The sequence below is a fragment of the Orbicella faveolata genome, unplaced genomic scaffold (genome assembly GCF_042242905.1).
Source record: "Orbicella faveolata isolate gen_17 unplaced genomic scaffold, um_ofav_v1 contig_25, whole genome shotgun sequence".
Taxonomy (NCBI): domain Eukaryota; kingdom Metazoa; phylum Cnidaria; class Anthozoa; order Scleractinia; family Merulinidae; genus Orbicella; species Orbicella faveolata.
In genome coordinates this window covers 14,701,838-14,725,299 of record NW_028301553.1, presented here as the reverse complement: position 1 = coordinate 14,725,299, position 23,462 = coordinate 14,701,838, and the positions used below count along the sequence as shown (strand labels likewise).

Sequence of the window (23,462 nt, the reverse complement as noted above, 5' to 3'; positions counted from 1 at the left end):
CGTCACGTCTAAGCTGTTGGCATGACAGCGAACAGTTTGTTTGTGACAAACTTTCCGCGACTTTCCACAGTTGTAACTTTCGATTGGCGTAGAACAGCAAAGAATCGTTAAAAGGTCGTTTGCATAACTGACACCATTGTTCTCTGAACAAAGTAAGTCAACGAACCTTGGGATCGTAAAGAAACAAACTTCTGTGTTCCTCAGAGATTCGGGAATTTCAGAGCGCCTGAATTCTGCCTCTGGGCAGCATTTGCGGTCAGTGTAAAATTTAGACTGCAGACTGCGGACTAACCCTTACCTTGACCTACTTCGTACCAGCATGAAAACTATCATAACTCTCTAACTTAACTCTACCTCTAAAAACTAACCGCTAAGCTCGGCTAATTGCTAACCTACAAGTTAATTCGAGTTTGTAGTCTGTTATTTTAGTCTAAATTGAATCTCGGCAGGAGCCATACTCGGCCGTCTTTCTTGTTGCCTTAAAGTTCTGAAAGTATTAACGATCCCCGTTACTTTCGGCCGGATTTGATAGCTTTTCTTTATCGCTACATTCCGCAAAGGCTACTTTCAAGTATACTTTCAAGTAGTTAACGGGTTCCAAATTTTTCCTGACCATTTTAATAAAGTAATTGGAGGAAGATTTCAGTGTAGTACGGCAGGGGTCTGGGCACTCTGGGGGGTCTGAAGCTAAAGGTATGCACCTCCCATGACCGGATACATGGATACGAGTTCATAAAGTTCATAATATATTTTGTGCAAAGTAGATACGCGTTCAGAAAACTCAGATGAATTTTGCTAAGTGGATAAGAGGAACGCGGAATAACGTTTACAATGGCCGGATTCGTGGTTAGCCTGCGGACTGTGTCACAGAAACCCTCCACGAAAGAAACCTTAATAATGGGACAGGTGTCTTTGCTGCCTGTAAAAATTGTAATTTACGAAATGAGAATTTTCCTAGATTCTGAGTTAGGAATTATTATAAATATTTGACTTCATTTTATGAAGCAACTGATGCGTTAATTTTAGTCAGTTCAGTGTATATTTCACCTTGTTTTTATCGACTTTATATTGAATATTTTATACAGCTTCCCCTATTAGTTTTTCAGCTGAATAACCTAGACACTCAAATAAAGTCATTTATTCATTCAATATTACATGTAAAAGTGGATACGCCGTTTTCCTTAGCCTACACTCCTTTTTTATAGGAATATTCTTTTTCTGGCCGAGACTGAATATTCCTCTTTTTCTGCCGATTTTAGGCTGAAAATATTCTTGCAAATATTCCTATAAATTAGGGCATGACATTGTCTGTTGTCGAATGTGTATGGTGTCTGGATGGTGTGGAAGTAATTTTGTAGCCAGGCTGCAGACACCCTCCGGTTAGTGCTGATTTTGCAGACAACATACGGCTGGTGCTGTTTTTGTTGTTTTTTGGCTAGCTTTGCCGTTGAGAGAAAGAAACAATTTTATTCGCTTTACTTTATTAAAAACATATAATTGTACTGTGTTTACAAATTTTCAACATACAAACTTAAGCTTGTATTCCCGGGTATATTGTTTCCAAAATCTCCGTCTCTTATAAAATATATTCTTGTTAAAAAGAGTGCATAACCGAAGGAGAAGTTACCTCGTTCATTGTGTATCGGTGTATACACTTTAGCCTGGGAAAAGACTCTCTGGTCGAGGATGGGGACTTTCAGCCGTGGTCAGACTCTTCGAGCGGGAGCGTGTTCACAGGCTAATACACTTACATACTGTTTCGCCCATGCAGGAAAAAGCGTGAACCCAGTGTGAACCCAGGTCTCTTGTTATGATTTCAACCATCCCCTACCACTGAAAGCTTGGCAAAGCTATTAAACGACACGTAGTAGTATGTTATTAGTATTTCTGATATGGCAGTGTGAAATTACAGTTTCTTTAATTCTTGAATCGTTAGGGATTTTGGGATCTTCCGCTCTTTACTAACCCTATTATTTGAATGGCATTTATTTAAAGTTATCGCCAGAGAATGGAACCAACTGGCAAGTAAACTAATAAATGTTAATAAATGTACATCTCCCAGAAATACCGCCTCAGGAAAAGAAAGAATGAGAATGACGTTAGAGAATCAAGAGCACCTGATTGGCTCTGGCTGGCTATGTACGCGCGTTATGGCTCAGTCGCGTTACCGTATATTTCGCCCAGGAGCCCACGGCGAGAGCAAAAGCGAGAGCCTGGAGTCAAGACGGTCTCAGTTGACTTGGCAACTTGGCAACGGCAGCAGACTCTGAAAAGATGGCGGCCATCCGCCATGCTGAAAATGAGTTGATATTTTTGTAGAGTTATAGCTCGTGCTGTACTCTATTCTGGTTCTAGAGGATTTGAAAACGTCCGCGAAAGGATGAGGTGACAAGATGCACGAGAAGAGGGGTAGTGTCACTTATTACCAATTTCATTTGCCCCTCGATCTTTCACAAGATTTAAACAACAGAAAAGGTCAGTGATGATCAATTTCGTGTGAGCTATCCAAACATAGCGTTCTTAACGGAGTTGATTGGCTTCTTTGGCTATTTTTGCTCCCATTGGTTTCTTGAAATTATTTGCTTTGTCTTTATACAAGATCTGTTGAAATTGCCAGAAAAACTAGTAGACAATTTCATTATTCTTGCCCGTCAAGTGTCTTCTTGATAGGAAGGTTAAATCATTTTTATGAGTTTCGAGGTAATGTCAAATTAAATGTCTGTGTGAGCATCTAAAAGTGGTCATTTTAGTCTGCATCTCTGTTGATGCAGACTTTTAATGTATTTTAGCCTGTTATCTTTTAGAGGACCCTCCCACTACTATAGGTGATTGGAAGCCTCCTAGTTTATTATTATATTATTATAGGATCAGCTGAAAGAGTAGAGAGTCGCTGCAACTCCAGGAACACGGTTCATTCCAGACCATGCAGTCAACAAAGTCACAGCTGTGTATCTATCGACCAAGACACTCATAATCAGAATTCACAGGTATAAAAATGTTTATACATGTAGTAAATTAATTTTCAGTGTAATATATTTTTTCCTGGCCTTATTCTCCACTTGGTTTAATCTTTTTTTTTTTTTTTTTTTTTTGGAAATACATGTATTACCTTGAAATTCATATACTTGAGGCGAGTATTACGTCCACTGAACATAAAGCACCAATCCACACAATACCACTCTCATGTGGCTTTGATAGCTCAGTTGGGAGAGCATTACACCGGTAATGCAAAGGTTGTGGGTTCAGATCCCGTTCAAAGCCTGAAAATTTTTTCAGGTCTTTCAGTTCCAGTAGTGTTATGGCTGCATTCTCATCTATCATTTTGTCTCTTTTCTGTTTTTTTTTTTTTTTTTGCAGCATATTTTGGTGGGATCTGCATTACGACGACCCCATGCAACTGAATACTCACCACTAGATTACCAGAGTATGCCTGATGTTGGCAAGTCTCCACGACAACCATTTAGACCACAATCCTCATGTACAGTTTACAGTTATGCCTCACGTCCTCTCACAGCAAGGGAACAGTCATCACACCTTGGAAGACATACTAAATCCAGGTATTGCGACTTTTAATCCATCAAATATTCTCACTTTCATGCGACTGGTCTAAACACATCGCATGACTGAACATGCCCTAGTTAAAACTGAGGAATCTTGCATATTCCCAAATGTTTTGTGTTGCCAAAATATTTCAAGGGTAATAAACACTCGCCCCCATTTTACTTTGAAAATATCCTTGGATATTTGTCCTTGGGAATAATCTTTTTCTCGAAACTCACAGTTTTTCTGTAGCTTCACTTTCCAAAAACTGTTCACTTCTCAGACCAGGTAACGTCAGTGAATCATGTTATCTATGCACTGAACAGCTGGACTCCTGCATGACAATGATGTCTACATCACCAATGTAACATCTTAGGTTAGCCTACATGGGAAATCGGTTTGCCCTTTGAAATCTGTCTCATTTTTCCCTAATCTACTGGTAATTGATCTCAAGTTTCTCTTTTATTTTTAAGTCCTAAGTGTTTTTTTTTTTTTGAGCTAGGTCTTCCTTAAATTTGTATTGTATTAAACATTGAACATTTCTCAGTCTGTTTTAATTTTTTTTTTTAAGTTTTCACTTTATATCTCTCCCTGTCATTACCCTATTGGTTATTATATAGCATGACATAGTATATTATACTGTCTTTTTAGCTTCTGATTAATCTTCTGTTGTCATTTTAGCTTGTTAAGATGCAAATCAGCTTCATCCACCTCTTTGTGCTCACATTCATCAACTTCAACTTCTAAGTCAACCTATTCTCACAAGTCATCATCAAGCAAAAAGCGTATGTGTGAAATACGTAAGTTAGTAAGTTTGTTTGCTTCTGGGTCCAGTTACAGTACAACATCAGGGCTGTCAATAAGAGCCTTAACCCATAGCACCAATTACAGTTGAACATGTTTGATGGGCCCTTCATGTTACCGTTTACAGGTGAACTTGCCTGTTGTTGATATACAATTCACCCATAAAGTAACAAGTTTATTACGAGTGTCAAGATCAAGGCTACAGGTGAATCAAAACGTAATGACAGCCCTGCAACATTAGCCCACCCTGACTCCTTGATTGCTCGGCACGAGACAGTAACCCCAGCAGTACTGACCCACATGGAAGTCCAGTATGAACAAACTGAAATGGTTATCATATGGGGCACTTTCAGAAATATGTTATATATGTATCCCAGGAATAAGGGTTGTATGGTAATTGCATGATTAAATAAGAGATCACGGTGGATGGATATTGGCCAAGTTCTTTTTTGCATATTTGTAAACTGAGATGCAATAATCCATATCTCCAGCCACCTTGACTGAGCAAGCTTGGCAGTTAGTGAGGGGCGATCCCAAGCAGGCAAGATAACAACATCTTGCCCACTTGGGTAATCGTATTCTCAACAATAGATTTGCTATTCAGCCTGTTTAACTCCCTGTTTTGTTGCGATCAATGTGGAGTGCAGAATGGTATGACATGACAGCCTTCTTTTAATAAATATATTTTTTCTGTAACAGGTGATGACTACAGATTTTTTAAGAGTGGCCCAGTTCCTAAACAGTGAGTAATGGTCTTTAAAACTCCCTCCTACTCTTTAGTAAGAACCAGACAACTTCAATTTTTGCTCTAAGAGCCACAAGGCAAAGTAGCAGTATTGTCTGTTTGTGAGACCCTAGTCAGCAGCAACTTTACCTTGTGCAGTCTTAATCACAGGTAGCAACCCAAGGGGTTTGGGGGGGCGGAGGGGATACTCCCACATATAAGCCACATGGGTATGTGGTGCTTTGAAGGGTCATAATGTCTTTCAGGCGGTTAAGTCTGAGATAGGGTATAGTAATCAGACAGTTTTAGTCTAGAATAGGGTGTTGTTTACTGAGAAATTCAGTGTATAAATAATTAGGTATGGAAATTGAAACTCTTAAGTGAGAACCCCACAGAAACAGAATTACAAATCCTGCCTAATCAGTGTGGGTACTTACCATTTACATGGGAAAACCGGAAATTCCAGTTGGAAAATCAAATGGTTCGCGCCATTCCGTTTGGGAAGCTTCTGAAAATATGGGCTGTGATTTGAGGTGATGCTATTTTTCTGCTCTTTTAAGTCTCTCTAACTGATGTGGATATACTTTATAGCGATTCCTTCTCCCGCAACGTGGTATTCAACTGTTTAATGTTTTTGCCTGAAATTTCCAACCGGATGGTTTCTGTAAATGGTAAGCACCCTGTCTTTGTTGACAGATTTCGTTAGCTATGTTGGCCTTTGATAGTGATAAAGTTTCAGTATGGAAAATAGCTAGTCTGGGATAGGATAGGGGTTTTTGGCGCCTAGTTGCAAAATAAAGCTGATCATGGTCTAGTATAGGGTAAGGGTTTCAGTATCCCAACAACACACCCCCACCCAAAGATTTATAGAGTATCCCCCTAAGGGGTGACACACATCTGTAATCTTGTGTGAGTATGATACTGTGAATGTGATACGCATGAATATAAAATGATGTAATGCTAGCTGCCAGTCAGCAACTGTCATGTATGAGTAACAAAACGCTTTCAGCATGGTCTTTAGAGTGGCTGTAGTTGGATCATACAGCTTAGTTGAAAATTATTCGGAGGATCATGTCATTTGCTTTTTGCAGGATACCTCCTCATGGGGAAACGCTTCATGGTTTTCTAACTGGAGCTCGATACAACAGGTAACAAACTAATTATGATCAATGATGTCCCCCTGGGACAGTTCAATAATTGAACTGTCCCAAGGGGGGAGGTACTCTCAGAAAAATTGGGTGGCAGTGTGTAGCGCGCTTCCCAAAACCCTTATTAACCCTATTTATGACGAAAATCTGCAATTTTCCCTACCTTATTTATGACCTGACCAAAAACTTGATATCCTATTTATGAATGTTGCAGCTGACACAGTTGCCTGCAACATAATTTATGAAGGGCTTTTATTGATGGTCTTATCGATAATGATGAAAAAGTAGCTGCTTCTAAAAGGGATTCCCAGTTCAAGACAAGAGTGTAAAAACCATACCCTGTTTATGACCAAAACAGCAGAAAACTTTAACTTGTAACTTCAAAACACACAACAATGTAACTTCAACAGCTTGTTCTTTTAGTTAGTTTGTTACCCCAGCCATAATTTTCTAGTCTGTCCTCAGTTGTTGTTTTTGTGTCTTTAGTTGTAAGCAAACAAACTGAGTGAGGGACCGAACCAAAACGAATGCAGAGCTGGAGAATGCGTTCTTATTTTTCTTGCACCAGCCGATTTAACCAAAAAAAAACCAAACAAACAAAGAAAAGAAGAGAACTTGCATTTTTTTTTTTTTTTAAGGTATGGTGTTATTTGATTTGTATTATAACTTTTTTCATGCCATTTCTTTTCAGGGCCAGATACTTAGATTCTCGTGCGCTGTCTAAGTTAGGAGTCTATATTCCCAAGCCTGATCTGAATTCATTCTTTATCAGAGATGAATTTGATGGTAAAGTAGTGATAAGTGTAACCGCTGGCACTCTGAATTCAGTTCAGCTATCCCTACCATGACCTCTACCATGCCTTAGGATGAACTATGTAGCTCTTTTTGTACTATCCCCATTTTCTATCTCTTCCGCTCTTTTCCATGTGTAACAACGAACTTAAAATACCTAGTCCGCATGTATTCAGGGCGCAGAGCGATTTGACTGTTAATCGTATCCATGACAAAATTCTCGATTGATTCTCCGCGCGCCTATTTGTCACGTAATTGGTGCGCGATCACGTGGGTGTCCAATTACAACTTTTTGTAATTGGATACATGTAACTGGATACCTACGCCATTCGCACGTCAATTACGCGGGCTTTAATGGCCCCCATCTTTATGTTCCATATAGTTATGAACACCGATTGAATGCACTACCCACTTTTCCGCTTAAAAAAGTCTCGAAAGACTTTTTTAAATTTCAAAATTTGTTATTGACACCATTAACTAGTAACTGGACCTCGTGTCGTACAAGAAGTAATCATGCTCGCAATTTCAAATCGGCCTCGTGCTTCGCGCTCGTCCGTTTTTGAAATTACTTCGCGATTACTCCCTGAATTGTACGACACGAGGTCCAATGTATTATGACTAATCACAGCCAAAATTTGCAAACTTATATTTCAGATACGGATGCGCGGAGCATTTTGTCCGACTCATCTGAAGAAGAAGAAGAAATTGTGGAAGAGGAAAATGGAAAGAACGAAAAAGAAGAGAAACAATTCTTATCACGTTCAGTTAACACAGACCCTCATTACCTCAGCATTGGACACTGGCATTCAGCTGAATGGAAAACAGACAGAAAACCGTGCAGAGAACCAAGAGCACAATCAGCACCAGTGAAAATTAAAGCCATACAGGCTTACTATTATGACTATGCCAAAACATAGTCATATGCGGCACGGGCATGTTTGTTGATTTTGCTATTTAGCAAATACATATATTACTTGCAAAAAATTTCAAGTCGGACGCTTTGTATCTCATTTCGGACAACAATTTCGGACACTGTAATGAAACAGAGCTAAAGTAAATTTACGCAGGCCTACAAAACTCGAATTAGACTAAAACAACATCAGTGAAAGTGAAAGTTTTACCGCAAACGATGAGAAAATAACACAAATTCTATCAAGCTGTTACGTATGTCAAGCAGTGTGCAACTAGAGTTCGCTCCATAAAGCCCGGCATAAGGAAAAATAAGAGCTTTGGAGCTACTTCGTAGTTTTATACTGTGCTGTAACTACTTCGAACGCTTAAAATTTAGGACGCATAAAAATTTCGGACGGTTTTATTTTCGGACACTTTTTTGTCCGAAATTAAAATCGTCCGAAATTTTTTGCAAGTAATGTAATGCAAACGTCAGAATTGTTTGTTGTAGCTTTCAAGTTGTGTTGTTTATTTATCGAGGCTTGATGTGCATGAAGTCTTTTTGGTGCACTCGTGTATAAGAATAATGTTCTTCCGGTCCAGGCTGAATATTCTTAGATTATAGCGTATTGCATTTCCGTTTTAGCTCGTTTTATCTGTCCTGTCAGGACTTTGATGGAGTTGAAGTAATTTTGGAGCCAGAGTGCAGGCAACGAAGCGTGATATGACACATATAACTTCTTGCAGAAATGTTATTAGTATAGGACATACGGCTAATGCTGTTTTTGTTGCTGTGTATTCTTCGGTTAGTTTGGCCGTTTAGAGAAAGAAATAATTTTATACGGTTAGTTAAAAACCTATAATTGTATTGTATTTACAAATTTTCAACACACAAAATTATATTTTGTTCAAAATCTCAGCCTCGGGTTTATTCTTCAAATATTCTTAAAATTTCGCAAATTTCAGCCTCGATATTTTTAGAAGATTTAAGCAGCAGAGCACTTTTTCCGTGTTTACATAACCTCACCTAAACACGAGGAGGGTTGGGAAATTCGAGAATTCTCCCAACCCCCGAGTGCTTAGATGAGGCTATGTAAACACGGAAAAAGTGCTCAATTGTTTTCATAAAATAATTCTCAAAAATACGCGCGAAGCTAAAACGTCACAACCGTGTTTACTCACTCTCATCTAAACACACCTATCGACCAATGAGAGCGGGCGTAGGAGCTCAGTTATTTTATAACTATTCTTCTAAAAGCAAGAGTGTGTGTATATATATATGTATGTATAGTTACGGAACAAAGACACCAAACCATATCCAGTTTTATTTGTGTGCTTTCTTTCTAACTCTAACTTCCCCAAGTTAACGGATTGTTTTTTTTTTTCTGTTGATTTATTATATTTGGTACTTTTTCAGTTTGATTAACTACAATATACTATCTCTAAGAGCAATTGATATGTATCTTCGATCTATATCTTGCTTCGTATTTGGATGATCAAATCCGCAGCAAGCAGCAATCGAAGCCTATGCTTGTAATAGAAAACCGCCTCAGTGAAGTCGGTAACTAGATTATAATCCACCTTATCCTACGAAATCTAAACTAAATGCATAGAAAACAAGGCTAATAAGACTACATTCGCGTGCAAATTGAGGTAATATCGGAAACCAACTCATGATACATACAATCTATAAGGGACAGACTAATTTTGAGGTGGGGAGGGAGGGGGCTGGGCGATCTTCCAGGAAAAAATTCCTGCCCAACTAGAACTCTCTACTAACCAGGTCCTGTGTTTGACTTAAAAAAATACTTGCACAAGCCATTGCCCACCAAAAAACAAACAAACAAACAAACATGCACAACAAAAAAGTGAGAAAAAATATTTCATGTCTCGAAAAATTGCCTTAACCCCCCCCCCCCCTCACAAAAATAATGGTCCGTCCCCAAGATTAAACTTGCAAGCACCTTGCGTCAGTCTACTGTTTCAAACTATTAGAAGCGCGCCTCTTGATACATGTACTAAGACACGTTTCACGACAAGATATAAACTAGAAGTTCGTGAATCTCTTCACTGCGACCCAGAAGCACTCTTCTGTTTTTTCATTTCCTCGTATTGTGGCGTCTTCTTGATAAAGCCAGCATCGATCAGATTGTAAGCCATGTCTATAACGCTGCTCTTTAACTCTGTGGGTTGGTATCCCAAATGGTCTTTTATCTTTAACGAAAATAAAAATGCACTAGTGACAATTACACCAACCAAAGGGCTAGCGCTAAAGCGCTAGTTGCACTGAATGTGCACTGAATGCTGAGAGGATTGAAGCAGGGATGGCGCCGTGGTGAGAGCGCTCACCTCCCACCAATGCGGTCCCAATCTCGTTCCCAGAGTCTTCGTTCCCCTTGACCAGCGGTCGGAAAACGAGAGCTCTGGGAGTAACCATTTTGAAATAACCGCATTCTGGTGATTCTGCCCATCCAGTTTCACTGCGCGGTCTGCATCTATGGCGCATGCCCGAAATGGTTGCTCCCAGAGCACTCGTCTTCCGACCGCTGGTCAAGGGGAACGAAGACTCTGAGAACGAGATTGATGCGGTCCGGGCTCGTTCTCACGCGGTGCCATATGTGGGTTGAGTTTGTTGTTGGTTCTCGCATTGCTCCGAGTGTTTTTCTCCGGGTTCTTTCAATTCCACCAGGATAGAGGACCCGCATGGAAACCAGCTAAGGCTGATGTGGCTTCCTCTCTAAATATTGTAGTTTACTTGTTTATAAATAGCACTATTGTAATTTATTTTCGAAGACTAACCGAGGAATCCTTTAATCTCTTTGTCAGATGAGAAACAAAACGACTTTCTGATTGGCTGTTCCTTGTTAAACGCTTGTAGATTACTCGTTTTCCGGTGAGCAATAAACTCCTGAACACAGCTTAGATTGTTATGTTCAGTTTACGAGTTAAGAAATGGAGACCGATCTCTGATCAACTTACAGATACGAAAATTAGTGTAAAAACTCTTAAATATGTAAAGAGGTTCACCAAAAGTGCATTTCGACAAATTGTATGTTTCTGAAATAGTAACATTAAACGTTCTCCACATTTCACTTATTTCCACTTTCCACTACACATTGACAACGCACAGTATTGTTATAACATAGTTAATAGAGGGGAATGGTTACGAAACTCGACAAAGTTCTTTGTTCTATATGTTTTTGTTCTCTTCTTTAGCCTTGACCGTGCACAAAACACAATAGTTGTTTACCACTGGCCGAGCAACTAACCAATAGAAATGTTTCGATTACGTAACTCACGCATAGTGTATGAACGCAAAACAAAAGATTGTGCACGGTCATGGACCATAAAACATAAATCTTTGCATCTTTGTTTGCTCCTTTGATGTTTGCCGGGCTTCATAACCATTCCCCTCTATTATCTATGGTAATAATTACCTTTGAGTTGTCGAACTTAACTTCGTGGCCGAGAGAAGGCAGAAGCATCTTTAATGAAGCATCAAAACACGACAAAATCTTCAGCCCAAACGACGGAGCTTGCGTTGTGGGAACATTGTAACCTTTAGAACGAAATACAGGAACTTAGCTAACTTTCTTGAACGAAGTTAATTTAACACTACTGAAAGGTTAGAAATTTTCCAAGTCATCCCTCCCGTGATAGATCTTAAATTAAAGGTACGTTAAGATTATAATGGAAAGGACCACATAGTGCAACGCTCGCTTCTTTGAAATGTTTTTCTAAGACCACACCACTTTCAAGTTTTTAATGCACATAGATACATTCATTGTTACTCGTCCAACTTTAAGGTTTATATAGACCCTTTTTTGTTAAATGGCTGCCAATTATAAATTCTTTTGCAAATATTAAAAATGGCTTTACTAACCTCGTTTTTAACTTAATTAATTCAAAAGAGTTTTTACTCTCATGTGTTCCACCTACAGGTTCATTTTCTTGCAAATCAAACTCATTTTCATGTGAAAGGTTTTGCCGAGGACTCGTTTTGAAACAGAGGCACAAGGTAACTCGGAAATGGCCTATTTGTATTGATAATTGTTATCCTGGGGACTATGACAGTATAAAAGTGTTTACAAGTGTTCCACCCCATCACTCTACTCGAGGCCGCGAAGGCGAAGAGGTTGGCGGCCCACCCTCCCACCTAACGAGTAAGTCAGGCTTGATCTAGCTGTCCGCTTCTATTTCGCCTGGTATTAGGTTTGTCACAAGCCAGAGAGATTCCCCATAACTTATTACCATGTCATGAATAGCAATAACCAGGGTAGAATATTACACCATGCAACTTACCAAGAGGTCTAAATTCCTCATCAAGGATGACTGCCAAGTCGCGCAACCATATACAGGTAGTGATTGCAACATAGCGGTTTCCTAGAAGACGCGAGGAATTATAATTAAAATAATTACATTTGGAATAGAGAACATGACTTGCCTGAAACTTTGTTTGCTACCATTCAATGCGCTTTCTGACCGTCAACCTCGATCCCAAGCTCTCTCTTATTTGCCTCCCTTTTCCCTCAACGACAAAGGAGGCAAACGAGAGAGAGAGACTGGGATCGAGGTTGGTTTCTTACCGGGAGCTTTAGGTGACGTCATGGCCGTGATATGTGCTCCTGCCACATCTCTGACGTCAGTAACTGGCATGGATAGCTTTGGCACCATTGGCATTTCACGTTGAAGGAAACGTCTGTGAAACTTAAAATAAGATCTTAAATATTACACAATGTTTTGTAAGCTCAAACAGAATCTAATAAGCCAATCAGAACACGGGAAAGCTGTTGGATATATTTGACGGTATTACATCTAACCTTCCCATCACGCGCCGAGAAATTCTCAAAAAATCTCCTAAATATCACAAAAAATGTTCTAAATTCTCCAAAACCCCATAAATAACTCTTATTTTTGTCGTAAAAATACATCGATTTTGAATCACTTATGGCGAAATTTTCTAAATTTTCTTGCAGTAATAGGCGTTGAGGAAGAAGACTTAGCCGCTTCGATGTTACCAGCATCCACCATTTTCGAAAATTGTCCTTTCAGCGCTGTTAGTGATATGGAACACATTTTTAGCCTGGGAAATCGCTAAACTGGATTTTTTCTGGCACAGAACAGAGTATTGTTTCAAGAAAATAGCCAGGAAAACACAGCGCTCAGCCAAAAAAATCTATGAATATTTTTAAATACCTTAATAATTTCTAATATATCGGAAACTTCTAAATCAGATCCCAAAATATATCCGGATATTTGTTGAAAGGCCTACATGTTGTGCTGGCGAGAACGACGAGTAAACTGATGTTGCAGGTAACACCGTTATGTTATCACAAATGTAAAGGTTCACAAATGTTAAGGGTTGCTGCAGCTTTTTGAATTCTTTACATTACAAAGATGTACTTCCAGAAAGGGAATTATTTGCGCTACGTAGTTTTTGAAACATTTTTGGTATCTATTTATGAGGATAAGCATTTAAAATTGCCATCTCTAGCATAAAACGTATATTAATTAAAAGATCTTGACGGATTAAACCAATTTCTGAATCTACCTTGGGTTATTAAACCAGACAAGGGAGACTATTCCACGAATTACAAGTAGGTTTCACTGACCCTTCAACGGTCTGTGTTTAAGGCCCCGTTATAAAGTGAATAGGAACGTGCACAGATGGCATATAGTTATCGTTGCACGGCAAGTCTATAACAAGTGAGTTTAAGGCAGCGTCATTATCCTGACCGAGTCTTCCTCAAACACAAATCCAAACTGACCGCTGACTGTCGCGTTTTTGTATTCCTCCGGCTTATTGTGGACGGGGCCTAACTTTGACTTTAAGAGATTTAATTAAAAGGATTAATTAAGAACATGCACTTTTTGACGAAGTACAGTAGACTTTTTCACGCTTAATTAATCAGCTTAAAAACTTATTTAATATTTACCTCCATACTTGTGCATTTAGATCCGTGTAACACAGGGCCTAGGATAAGGCCAGGATTGATGGTGCAAAGTTCAAACTTCTCGTCATCTATTAAGAAGGATAAGTGTTCAGTCACGTAACGTAAATTCTCGTTATTTTAAGTCAATGGTCAAATTAAACATCTCTACGGTTTAGACAGAAGCTGTACGCTGATGCACACAACCAATTGCACACGGTATGGCAGCAATGAACAGGTGTTTTGTCCTTGTTAGTTCTCACCAGCAGGACATAGCACCAGGCAGTCGACGAGAAAACGAAGTTGCATAGCCGCCATTCACTACCCATATGCTACCTTCTATTTTGTGTCGGTCTTGTAGCTATGAAAAAGACGAAACATTTGTCCATGGCTGCCCACCACCCCCGAGGGGGGTGCTTCCAGAAAAATTGGGTAGGGGTGTGCGGCCGGTTTCCCAAAACCCTTACCCTATTTGAGATCGGGACAGGCCTAGACCACAATGGCCAAAATCGATACCCTATTTCCCACCAAAACGGCTAAAAAACCATATTCTTTGGAGCTGTATATACCTATAGAGCCCATATATGGAAGTTCTTCCCCCGGGCCCATTACCCGGATAATGAGCCCTGCGCGTGCGTATGAGGTTGTGCGCATGATTTCGCGCGGCCATTTTTTTTATCTCGCGGTTTTCTTTCGCGAAATGCACGACGGACTAGGCAAAAGAACGACTACTCTTAGTCTACCGGTGTATGACAACCCTTTCGAGCCGAAAACGTTCAATTATGTCGATATGTTCCTTAAATTTAGGAGATACGCTGTACATCACACATGGCAAAAATGACTAAAATACCTTGACTTTAAGGACGGTGCCTACTTTTGTTGGTGCGCACACGTTCTGCGCATCACGCAAGCCATGGTTTAGCTCCACGCGCGCGCTGGGGCTGACATTGACGCAATCAACTACGCTATCACGTGCACGACAAAATGAAGGCAAAATTTTCCTACTGTGACCAAATCAAGTTTAATGAACCTGTACTTAAACCAGGAACACCAGAATAGCAGCATATGCTAACCACTGACTGTTTATGTCTTCCAGCTGTAAACCTAACTGTCATCTGTCGAAAATTATACTGAAATCCAACTGTAAACATGTACCTGCAGATGGCGTAGTGCGCGCGCAAGACAAGTGCGAGATACGCAAATGTCTTACTTACTGGGGAGGTGACAGGAAAAAATGTAACAGGCACGTAAAAGTTTTCAAAAAAGATCAATAACTTTAAAAAACGCGTGGTCACCCCTACATTTTATAAAAGAGGTAAAAAACGTTCTCTGGTAAAATTGTTTAAAATTGTGAGCTTTCAACAGCCAGTCTGCTGTCTTCGACGGACAAAAATGAGATGATAAAATAGACCTAAGAATTTTGAATATATTAAGCGAATGGCATATATTAAATAGAATACGTGTGAAAGAATGTGAGAATGTTAAAAGTGTAAAATTAGCGTTTGTTTAAAAGAATGTTATATTGTCCCGGCAGAGGGCGCGAATTGTTGTCGGCCTCGACAGTTTTCGCTGTGTGCCAGGATTCCAGCGTCTTTCTAATGCAGCTATTGCCTTTGTCAATTATCTCAGCATCGTTAAAGTCGATGGTGTGATCAAAGGTCCAGGCATGTTTCGCTACATTGGAGCCTTTAGCACATTGTTTAGTATTTCTGATATGTTCTTTTCGCCTTGTACTAAACGATCTTTTTGTCTCGCCGATGTAACTCCAGGGACAAGACCCACAAGGGATTTTGTAAACAACATTGCACAGGTCGTCGACTCGAGGTCGAAACTTGGGAACAGGGAACTCTTGTAGTAGTGTCTTGATTGGCTTGTTGGTTACTCGAATATCATGACTTTTGAGAATTCTAGAAAGAGGTTCGGTGATGCCTTTGATGTAGGGAAGGACCGCGAAGCTCTGACTATTCGTTGGGTCAGCCCAACTGAAGAACATCCCAACTAGTTCTTCAGGTGAAGGTGTTGGAGAAGTCAAAGATTTCTTTCTTATGATATCAGCAGTGACTTTTTGTGGGTAGCCATTAGATTGTAACGCGGTGCTAATGCGATCAATTTCACGGGCTTTTCCAGCTTCCGAGTTTGGTAGTTTTGGGGCTCTATTTAAAAGTGTCGCTGCAGTGCTGATTTTGTGCTCTCTGTCATGATGTGAGCGGAAATCAAGATATCTGTCCGTGTGCGTGGGCTTCCGATAGTCAGCTTTGCAACGATTTTGTCATTAAAAACATATCAAAAATGTTTTTTATTACCATTTGCCATGTAGTTTAAAGATCTTTTTAAATGTGTTTTCTTTTCTGTATGTTAAGGCGAATTCTATGGAAATCTGTGAACAAATATCCTTTCCTTCTTTTTTTTCAGGAAAATGCTGATGTCAGCATTTTTTTTGTGAGATTCAAGGCTAATTGCTGGTTTTCAGTGTCACGCAATTCAAAATAGATCAAAATAAAAATCAAAACCGGTCAATAGATAAAGTCCAGAATCTGGGAAATGAAAGAAGGTAAATATGCAAAGACTCTCGCCAAAATTCTGGTCATAGCAATTTTTCTTATGCGAGATATGCGGAGAAATTTTTTACCCAAATTTATAGAGATTTGTATGGAGACGCTATGCTGGTGCCCATCCGTATGGGCACCAACATGGTGGCCGGAAACCGACAGAAACATCTGTCACTGAGTTTTGCTACAAAAGCGTGAAGTTATCCCTCGAGGAACTCTAAAACATTAAAATGATACTTTTTCTAAGACATGAACTGTTCAGATAGCCAAGTTCCCCGAAATAAGTCACTTTTTTAACCATCATGACAGCTCTCAAAGCCGTCATGTAAATGCCGCGTCACGCAAAAGTTTAGAAATTCAAGCGTAGTGTATCACAAAACCAAGAACCCATTCGGAGCGAAATTTGTATGAATACTAGTTTTCAGCTGCTCTTATACATCATTTAAGTAAAATCTCAAGAAGATCAATAGTTTTGGAGTTCGAATTTTAGTGACGTCATGTGAAAACCAGCTATTATCTCCATTTTTCTTTGTAGAATCCAATAGCCCTTGCAAAGATCTACTTTTTCCGCGTGGTCCTAACCTGGCGCAAAACCTTTGCAATTAGTAAGCACCGTCCTTAATCCTGTACTAGTAAACATTATACCTGGTAAACCCTTGACTAGTTCCCAGGCTGCCAACTCAGCGCGACGCTTGCTCTTCTCATATGGGACGCTCTTCTCCTCAGATGCCCAGTCTTCCTCAGTAAAGACAATATCTTCCCCGACCCGACCCGCTACGAACAGATTAAACATATCAAGTCATAAACACAGGCGTAACACGATTTTTCATTGTAAAAAATATCAAGATCAATCGGACAACGGTTGCTGGTGGAGTTAAGCCTAGTTCAGATCACACTAGTGACAGAACGATATAAACATAACGACATTAGAGAGACGTTATATCATTACGTTTGCAGTGTGAACATCCTGACGTAATGATATAATAGCAACATAACGACATAAGGAAAAAACTGATCTTTCCTTATGTCTTTATGTCAATGTTCACATTACCTACATAAGTGATTATGTCGCAATGTCGTTATGTCGTTATGTTGCTAGTGTGAACTAGGCATTAAATTTTAACAGGAAAGGGTTTCTGCTGGAGAATTCCTGAAAAGAAAAGGTCATAATTACAAGCATTTTACAACAATATTTTACTTATTTAACTTAGTATTTTACGTTGGAGACCTCATGGACATTTTCAAGTGTACCTGCAGATGTACTCTGTGATTTGAACTTTCAACCTCTCCTTTAGGTCTTGTAAAAGTTAAGATTGGAAACTTACAAAAATCACGTAAAAACACGTAAGTTAAGTTACTGATTATTTTTACGTTTTGTGATCCTCTATATCGAAAAGGGTTGTTGTTTTATTTTAAATTATCTCACTGATTAACTCTCCAGTGATTTGACTTAGGGAAGGACCATCATTTTTTGAGGGCAGGTTTGGGCAATTCCCCCTTCTTCCCCCTTCGACCCCTCCCCCCACCCCCCCCTAAAAAAAACGAACAAGTGCTTTCTACCATCGAAGTCCTGTGTTTGACTTTTAAAAACATTTTCGCTCACCCTTTTCCCACCAAAAACAACCTGGAAAATCCTGCACAGCCTAAAGGTGAGGAAAAAAAATACATGCCACAGAAAGTTGCTCCCCCACCCCACGCTCCTCAAAAAATTAATTGTCCGTCCCTCAGTTCATATGATTCCCTAGCTCCCTTACAATAAATTGCTGCACAAGAACTTGTCAACACAACTCTTTTAACACCACCCTTGGTCTTGGCGCAAGCTTCAAGTACATTCTTAGTTCCTTCCACTGCTGGTCCTATAACCTCCATCTCATCTCTTGGATTTTCGGCCGGGAACGGGGAAGCCACATGAATTACATAGGTACAGTCTTTGACAGCACTGTTAATGAATGAAATGAAATACAGACGTTAACTTGACTTTGACCACAAAATTAATGTTTTACATGAGTGACTCTACACAACAAAAAGTGGTTTTGATAACATTTTTACGAAAATGTAATGATGTGGTCAAGGCCCCGTGCACACTACACTGGGGGAATTTGAAAACGGAGGATTCACTCTGAAAACGCATCAAACGTTTTCCATCCACACTACGCCGGGGGAATTTGAAAACGGAGGTTTCACTCTGAAAACACATCATTTGTTTTCTGTCCACACCACGCCGGAGGAATTTGAAAATAGAGGTTTCACTCTGAAAACACATCAAATGTTTTCTGTCCACTCTACGCCAGAGGAATTTGAAAACAGAGGTTTCACTCTGAAAACGCATCAAATGTTTTCCGTCCACACTACGCCGGGGGAATTTGAAAACGGAGGCTTCACTCTGAAAACGCATCAAATGTTTTCCGTCCACACTACGCCGGAGGAATTCGAAAACGGAGATTTCACTCTGAAAACGCATCAAATGTTTTCCGTCCACACTACGCTGGAGGAATTCGAAAACGGAGGTTTCACTCTGAAAACGCATCAAATGTTTTCCGTCCACACTACGCCAGAGGAATTTGAAAACGGAGATTTCACTCTGAAAACGCATCAAATGTTTTCCGTCCACACTACGCTGGAGGAATTCGAAAACGGAGGTTTCACTCTGAAAACGCATCAAATGTTTTCCGTCCACACTACGCCAGAGGAATTTGAAAACGGAGATTTCACTCTGAAAACGCATCAAATGTTTTCCGTCCACACTACGCCGGGGGAATTTGAAAACGGAGGTTTCCCTCTGAAAACGCATCAAATGTTTTCCGTCCACACTACGCTGGAGGAATTCGAAAACGGAGGTTTCACTCTGAAAACGCATCAAATGTTTTCCGTCCACGCTACGCCGGGGGAATTTGAAAACGGAGGTTTCCCTCTGAAAACGCATCAAATGTTTTCCGTCCACACTACGCTGGAGGAATTCGAAAACGGAGGTTTCACTCTGAAAACGCATCAAATGTTTTCCGTCCACACTACGCCGGAGGAATTCGAAAACGGAGGTTTCACTCTGAAAACGCATCAAATGTTTTCCGTCCACACTACGCCAGAGGAATTTGAAAACGGAGATTTCACTCTGAAAACGCATCAAATGTTTTCCGTCCACACTACGCCGGGGGAATTTGAAAACGGAGGTTTCACTCTGAAAATGCATCAAATGTTTTCCGTCCACACTACGCCGGGGGAATTCGAAAACGGAGGTTTCACTCTGAAAACGCATCAAATGTTTTCCGTCCACACTACGCCAGAGGAATTTGAAAACGGAGATTTCACTCTGAAAACGCATCAAAGGTTTTCCGTCCACACTACGCCGGAGGAATTTGAAAACGGAGGTTTCCCTCTGAAAACGCATCAAATGTTTTCCGTCCACACTACGCCGGAGGAATTCGAAAACGGAGGTTTCACTCTGAAAACGCATCAAATGTTTTCCGTCCACACTACGCCAGAGGAATTTGAAAACGGAGATTTCACTCTGAAAACGCATCAAATGTTTTCCGTCCACACTACGCCGGGGGAATTTGAAAACGGAGGTTTCACTCTGAAAACGCATCAAATGTTTTCCGTCCACACTACGCCGGAGGAATTCGAAAACGGAGGTTTCACTCTGAAAACGCATCAAATGTTTTCCGTCCACACTACGCCAGAGGAATTTGAAAACGGAGATTTCACTCTGAAAACGCATCAAATGTTTTCCGTCCACACTACGCCGGGGGAATTCGAAAACGGAGGTTTCACTCTGAAAACGCATCAAATGTTTTCCGTCCACACTACGCCGGAGGAATTCGAAAACGGAGGTTTCACTCTGAAAACGCATCAAATGTTTTCCGTCCACACTACGCTGGAGGAATTCGAAAACGGAGGTTTCACTCTGAAAACGCATCAAATGTTTTCCGTCCACACTACGCCGGAGGAATTCGAAAACGGAGGTTTCACTCTGAAAACGCATCAAATGTTTTCCGTCCACACTACGCCAGAGGAATTTGAAAACGGAGATTTCACTCTGAAAACGCATCAAATGTTTTCCGTCCACACTACGCCGGGGGAATTTGAAAACGGAGGTTTCACTCTGAAAATGCATCAAATGTTTTCCGTCCACACTACGCCGGGGGAATTCGAAAACGGAGGTTTCACTCTGAAAACGCATCAAATGTTTTCCGTCCACACTACGCCAGAGGAATTTGAAAACGGAGATTTCACTCTGAAAACGCATCAAATGTTTTCCGTCCACACTACGCCGGGGGAATTTGAAAACGGAGGTTTCACTCTGAAAACGCATCAAATGTTTTCCGTCCACACTACGCCGGGGGAATTTGAAAACGGAGGTTTCACTCTGAAAACGCATCAAATGTTTTCCGTCCACACTACGCCGGGGGAATTTGAAAACGGAGATTTCACTCTGAAAACGCATCAAATGTTTTCCGTCCACACTACGCCGGGGGAATTTGAAAACGGAGGTTTCACTCTGAAAATGCATCAAATGTTTTCCGTCCACACTACGCCGGGGGAATTTGAAAACGGAGATTTCACTCTGAAAACGCATCAAATGTTTTCCGTCCACACTACGCCGGAGGAATTTGAAAACGGAGGTTTCACTCTGAAAACTGACGCATCAAATGTTTTCCGTCCACAGCAATTTGAAAAGCGTTTTTGCAAGGCTCCGTTTTTCCTGACGGATTAGTGTGGACGGTAGGCCAGACCACAGAAATAAAGCTGCGTTTTCAAATTCCTCAGGCATAGTGTGGACGGAGCCTGAGAAAGTTGAATTCTTCCCAGGGTAACCTGGGGAGGGTAACCTGGGGAGGGTAACCTGGGGAGGGTAACCTGGGGAGGGTAACCTGGGGAGGGTAACCTGAGGAGGGTAACCTGGGGAGGGTAACCTACCTACAGTGTAAACGCTCTGCTGGCTAGGGACAACTGGCGTACCCGTACAACTTTAATCAATCAATCAATCAAGTTTATTTCCATATTTCGGTGCTTCATTTAATTACTTTATTTTATTTACTTTAATTTTATTTGGGCTCCAAGAAACAATATACGATGAAAATACCGGTAAAACGAACGAATTGTGACTTTAAAAACATGGTATTAATTCACATTTTGTTTTAGTTTTGCTTTGGACAGAAAAAATTTCGAATAACGGCTTTTTGCGAAGAAATTTTCGCAATAATGTTTGTCGCTGCTGTCGCTAAAATATTCAGATTGTAGACTTGTTTATAGCTTTGCCGTCAAATTAATCCCAAACTAAAGAAAAAGAAGTGTCTAGGATTTTAATTGAACCTAGCAATTGAAATGATTTCAGTGGAACTGATAAACGAATAAACCGCTTTATTTAGTGAAAATAGGTTTTGGCAATTAAAGAGTATTATTTACCGACCCTAGAATTGTCTCGGGTAGAAGGGTAAATCCTACCTGAAAAAGTTTGCTTGTAAATTAATGCGGGCTTATCTTTGACTCTCTTGGTGTGGTAATCCTGGTGCTGGGGTAACCTTACCTGCTTGTAAACAGGGCCTTAAAGTCGTTGTATGCACAGAAATTAAAGACCGGAACAGATTTCATGTCAAGTGTTCAGCACCAACCAGTTCTATTCTTAAGTTGATTATTGGAAAATCAAAGGATTTTTGTGTTAAAGACGAAAACAAATTCCTCCTCTAAATATATCACCTTCAAATTAGTAAACTGGGCAATCGAGGGAGTGATATTTCTCTACATAGTCAAAATATCGCTCTGCAAATACGGGAAAATTTACATACGGTCTTTTACCTGGGGACAAACTTGCCTCCCTCCACGCAAGCATCTATGGGGCTAAGCCAAGAACTGCGGTTTTACAAGATGCGATCAATAAACTTAGCCATTTTACTCATTTTTGGGCATTATGAGGCATTACTTTAAACAGTGTGGATTGATTAAAAGATCGTGGAAGGGTCTGTTCGTTTGCGTGACATACGGCTGATTAGTAATTGTCTCGAATTAAAGAGCGATGTTTGTTATACCAGTGGAATACTTCGACACAAAATGAACTACAAAATATAGCGAAAGCACTCACTCATTCCACGATTCCTTCTTCGTAAGGTCTGCTTCGGCTAATTCCAGTTCGTACTTTGCATTTTCTGGGCACAGACTTCTCAAAGGCTCGACTTTCTGCTCGTTTGCCAAACTCCTGACTGTACCTCGAACGATGTATTCTCCGGAGTCTAGCAATTGTTTGACAACGTGCATTGCAAGATAACCAGAAGCGCCTGTTACAAGGACACGAGTCATATCGGCGGTGTAGTAAAACTGGTAACGTTTTCTCGTGTAGGGTTAACGATTTGGGCCCAGGTAACTGTAACACTTCAGCTGCGGTATGAAATGTACAAGCAGTATGTCACGCCTAACTTAATATTGTTTGTTTTACATGTGGGCTATGACTCAGCGAAATTTATGGTAATAAGAAGGATAGCAAAAATGATTAGTTTCAGTTAGGTCGAAGGGGCAGGAAAAACGTGGGTGGGTAAGGCGTGAAGGGTGAAGAGGCCGAGAATATAGTAATAGAGGGGAATGGTTGTGAAACCCACAACGTTCTTTATTGCATGTTTTTGTTCGATTTTTTTGGCCTGAACTGTGCACAGATCACAATAGTTGTTTACATCTGACTAACCAATAGAGTGTGTTCACGTGACGTCATCAAATTCTCAAATCCAAAACTAAAGAGCCCCTAAAGGTTTTATCCTCATCAGGCACAAGAGGTACTAAATTTATATCTGTTTACATCTTTCCAGCTCAATAGCGTCCTTCGTTTGGAAACCAGCGCATTTTGAATTTCAGAGTTATGGCGGTGCGTGACATGAAGCTGAGATCGCGTTTGTCGAAAAATATACACTTATCTTGTGATTTTTAGCCATTTTAGGAGTCAAAGTATTAGGAAAAGTGCTTGTGTAAATGTCTTTTTGGTTCGGTTCAGATCATGTAATCAGTTGTCTACATAGCCAAAGTAAGTTCCAGATGTTTACATTATTTTCCGGCCGCCATATTGGAGGACTAAGGAGGTCCTCCACCATGGGGGCTCCATACT

At 40.3% G+C, this 23,462-nt stretch overlaps 3 protein-coding genes across 3 annotated transcripts; 1 reads left to right on the top strand and 2 right to left on the bottom strand.

Annotated features, from left to right (window-relative positions):
• Nucleotides 1-2,236: 2,236 nt before the first annotated feature.
• Nucleotides 2,237-9,216, top strand: LOC110042040 (uncharacterized). Its single transcript, XM_020747371.2, has 8 exons — nucleotides 2,237-2,475; nucleotides 2,866-2,987; nucleotides 3,358-3,557; nucleotides 4,222-4,340; nucleotides 5,044-5,086; nucleotides 6,160-6,216; nucleotides 6,908-7,002; nucleotides 7,663-9,216. Exons 1-8 carry the CDS (start codon nucleotides 2,394-2,396, stop codon nucleotides 7,923-7,925), a joined length of 981 nt encoding a protein of 326 aa, XP_020603030.1. The 5' UTR covers nucleotides 2,237-2,393; the 3' UTR covers nucleotides 7,926-9,216.
• Nucleotides 9,210-22,817, bottom strand: LOC110042062 (uncharacterized). The gene is made up of 8 exons (XM_020747394.2): nucleotides 22,455-22,817; nucleotides 18,133-18,317; nucleotides 17,024-17,152; nucleotides 13,836-13,921; nucleotides 12,486-12,606; nucleotides 12,202-12,282; nucleotides 11,337-11,458; nucleotides 9,210-10,113 (listed from the first exon to the last, which is right to left on the bottom strand). The coding sequence occupies exons 1-8, from the start codon at nucleotides 22,667-22,669 to the stop codon at nucleotides 9,967-9,969; spliced, it is 1,086 nt and encodes a 361-aa protein (XP_020603053.1). The 5' UTR covers nucleotides 22,670-22,817; the 3' UTR covers nucleotides 9,210-9,966.
• LOC149109113 (uncharacterized) lies at nucleotides 13,969-16,098 on the bottom strand (the record flags this gene model as incomplete). The annotated part of the gene is made up of 1 exon (XM_089293681.1): nucleotides 13,969-16,098. A coding segment is annotated over one exon (774 nt), but the record flags the coding sequence as incomplete, so codon positions are not given.
• Nucleotides 22,818-23,462: the final 645 nt, after the last annotated feature.

What these genes read in the sequence shown, in the direction of transcription:
- LOC110042040 (XM_020747371.2), top strand. Translation starts at nt 2,394, where the DNA reads ATGCACGAGAAGAGGGGTAGTGTCACTTATTACCAATTTCATTTGCCC. An exon ending in ACTGGAGCTCGATACAACAG is followed by an intron (nt 6,217 to 6,907) that starts GTAACAAACTAA and finishes ATTTCTTTTCAG; the next exon opens with GGCCAGATACTTAGATTCTC. An exon ending in TATCAGAGATGAATTTGATG is followed by an intron (nt 7,003 to 7,662) that starts GTAAAGTAGTGA and finishes CTTATATTTCAG; the next exon opens with ATACGGATGCGCGGAGCATT.
- LOC110042062 (XM_020747394.2), bottom strand. Translation starts at nt 22,669, where the DNA reads ATGACTCGTGTCCTTGTAACAGGCGCTTCTGGTTATCTTGCAATGCAC. An exon ending in TTCTTGTGCAGCAATTTATT is followed by an intron (nt 17,153 to 18,132) that starts GTAAGGGAGCTA and finishes ATCTGTTCGTAG; the next exon opens with CGGGTCGGGTCGGGGAAGAT. An exon ending in TTAAGTTCGACAACTCAAAG is followed by an intron (nt 10,114 to 11,336) that starts GTAATTATTACC and finishes TTTTCGTTAAAG; the next exon opens with ATAAAAGACCATTTGGGATA.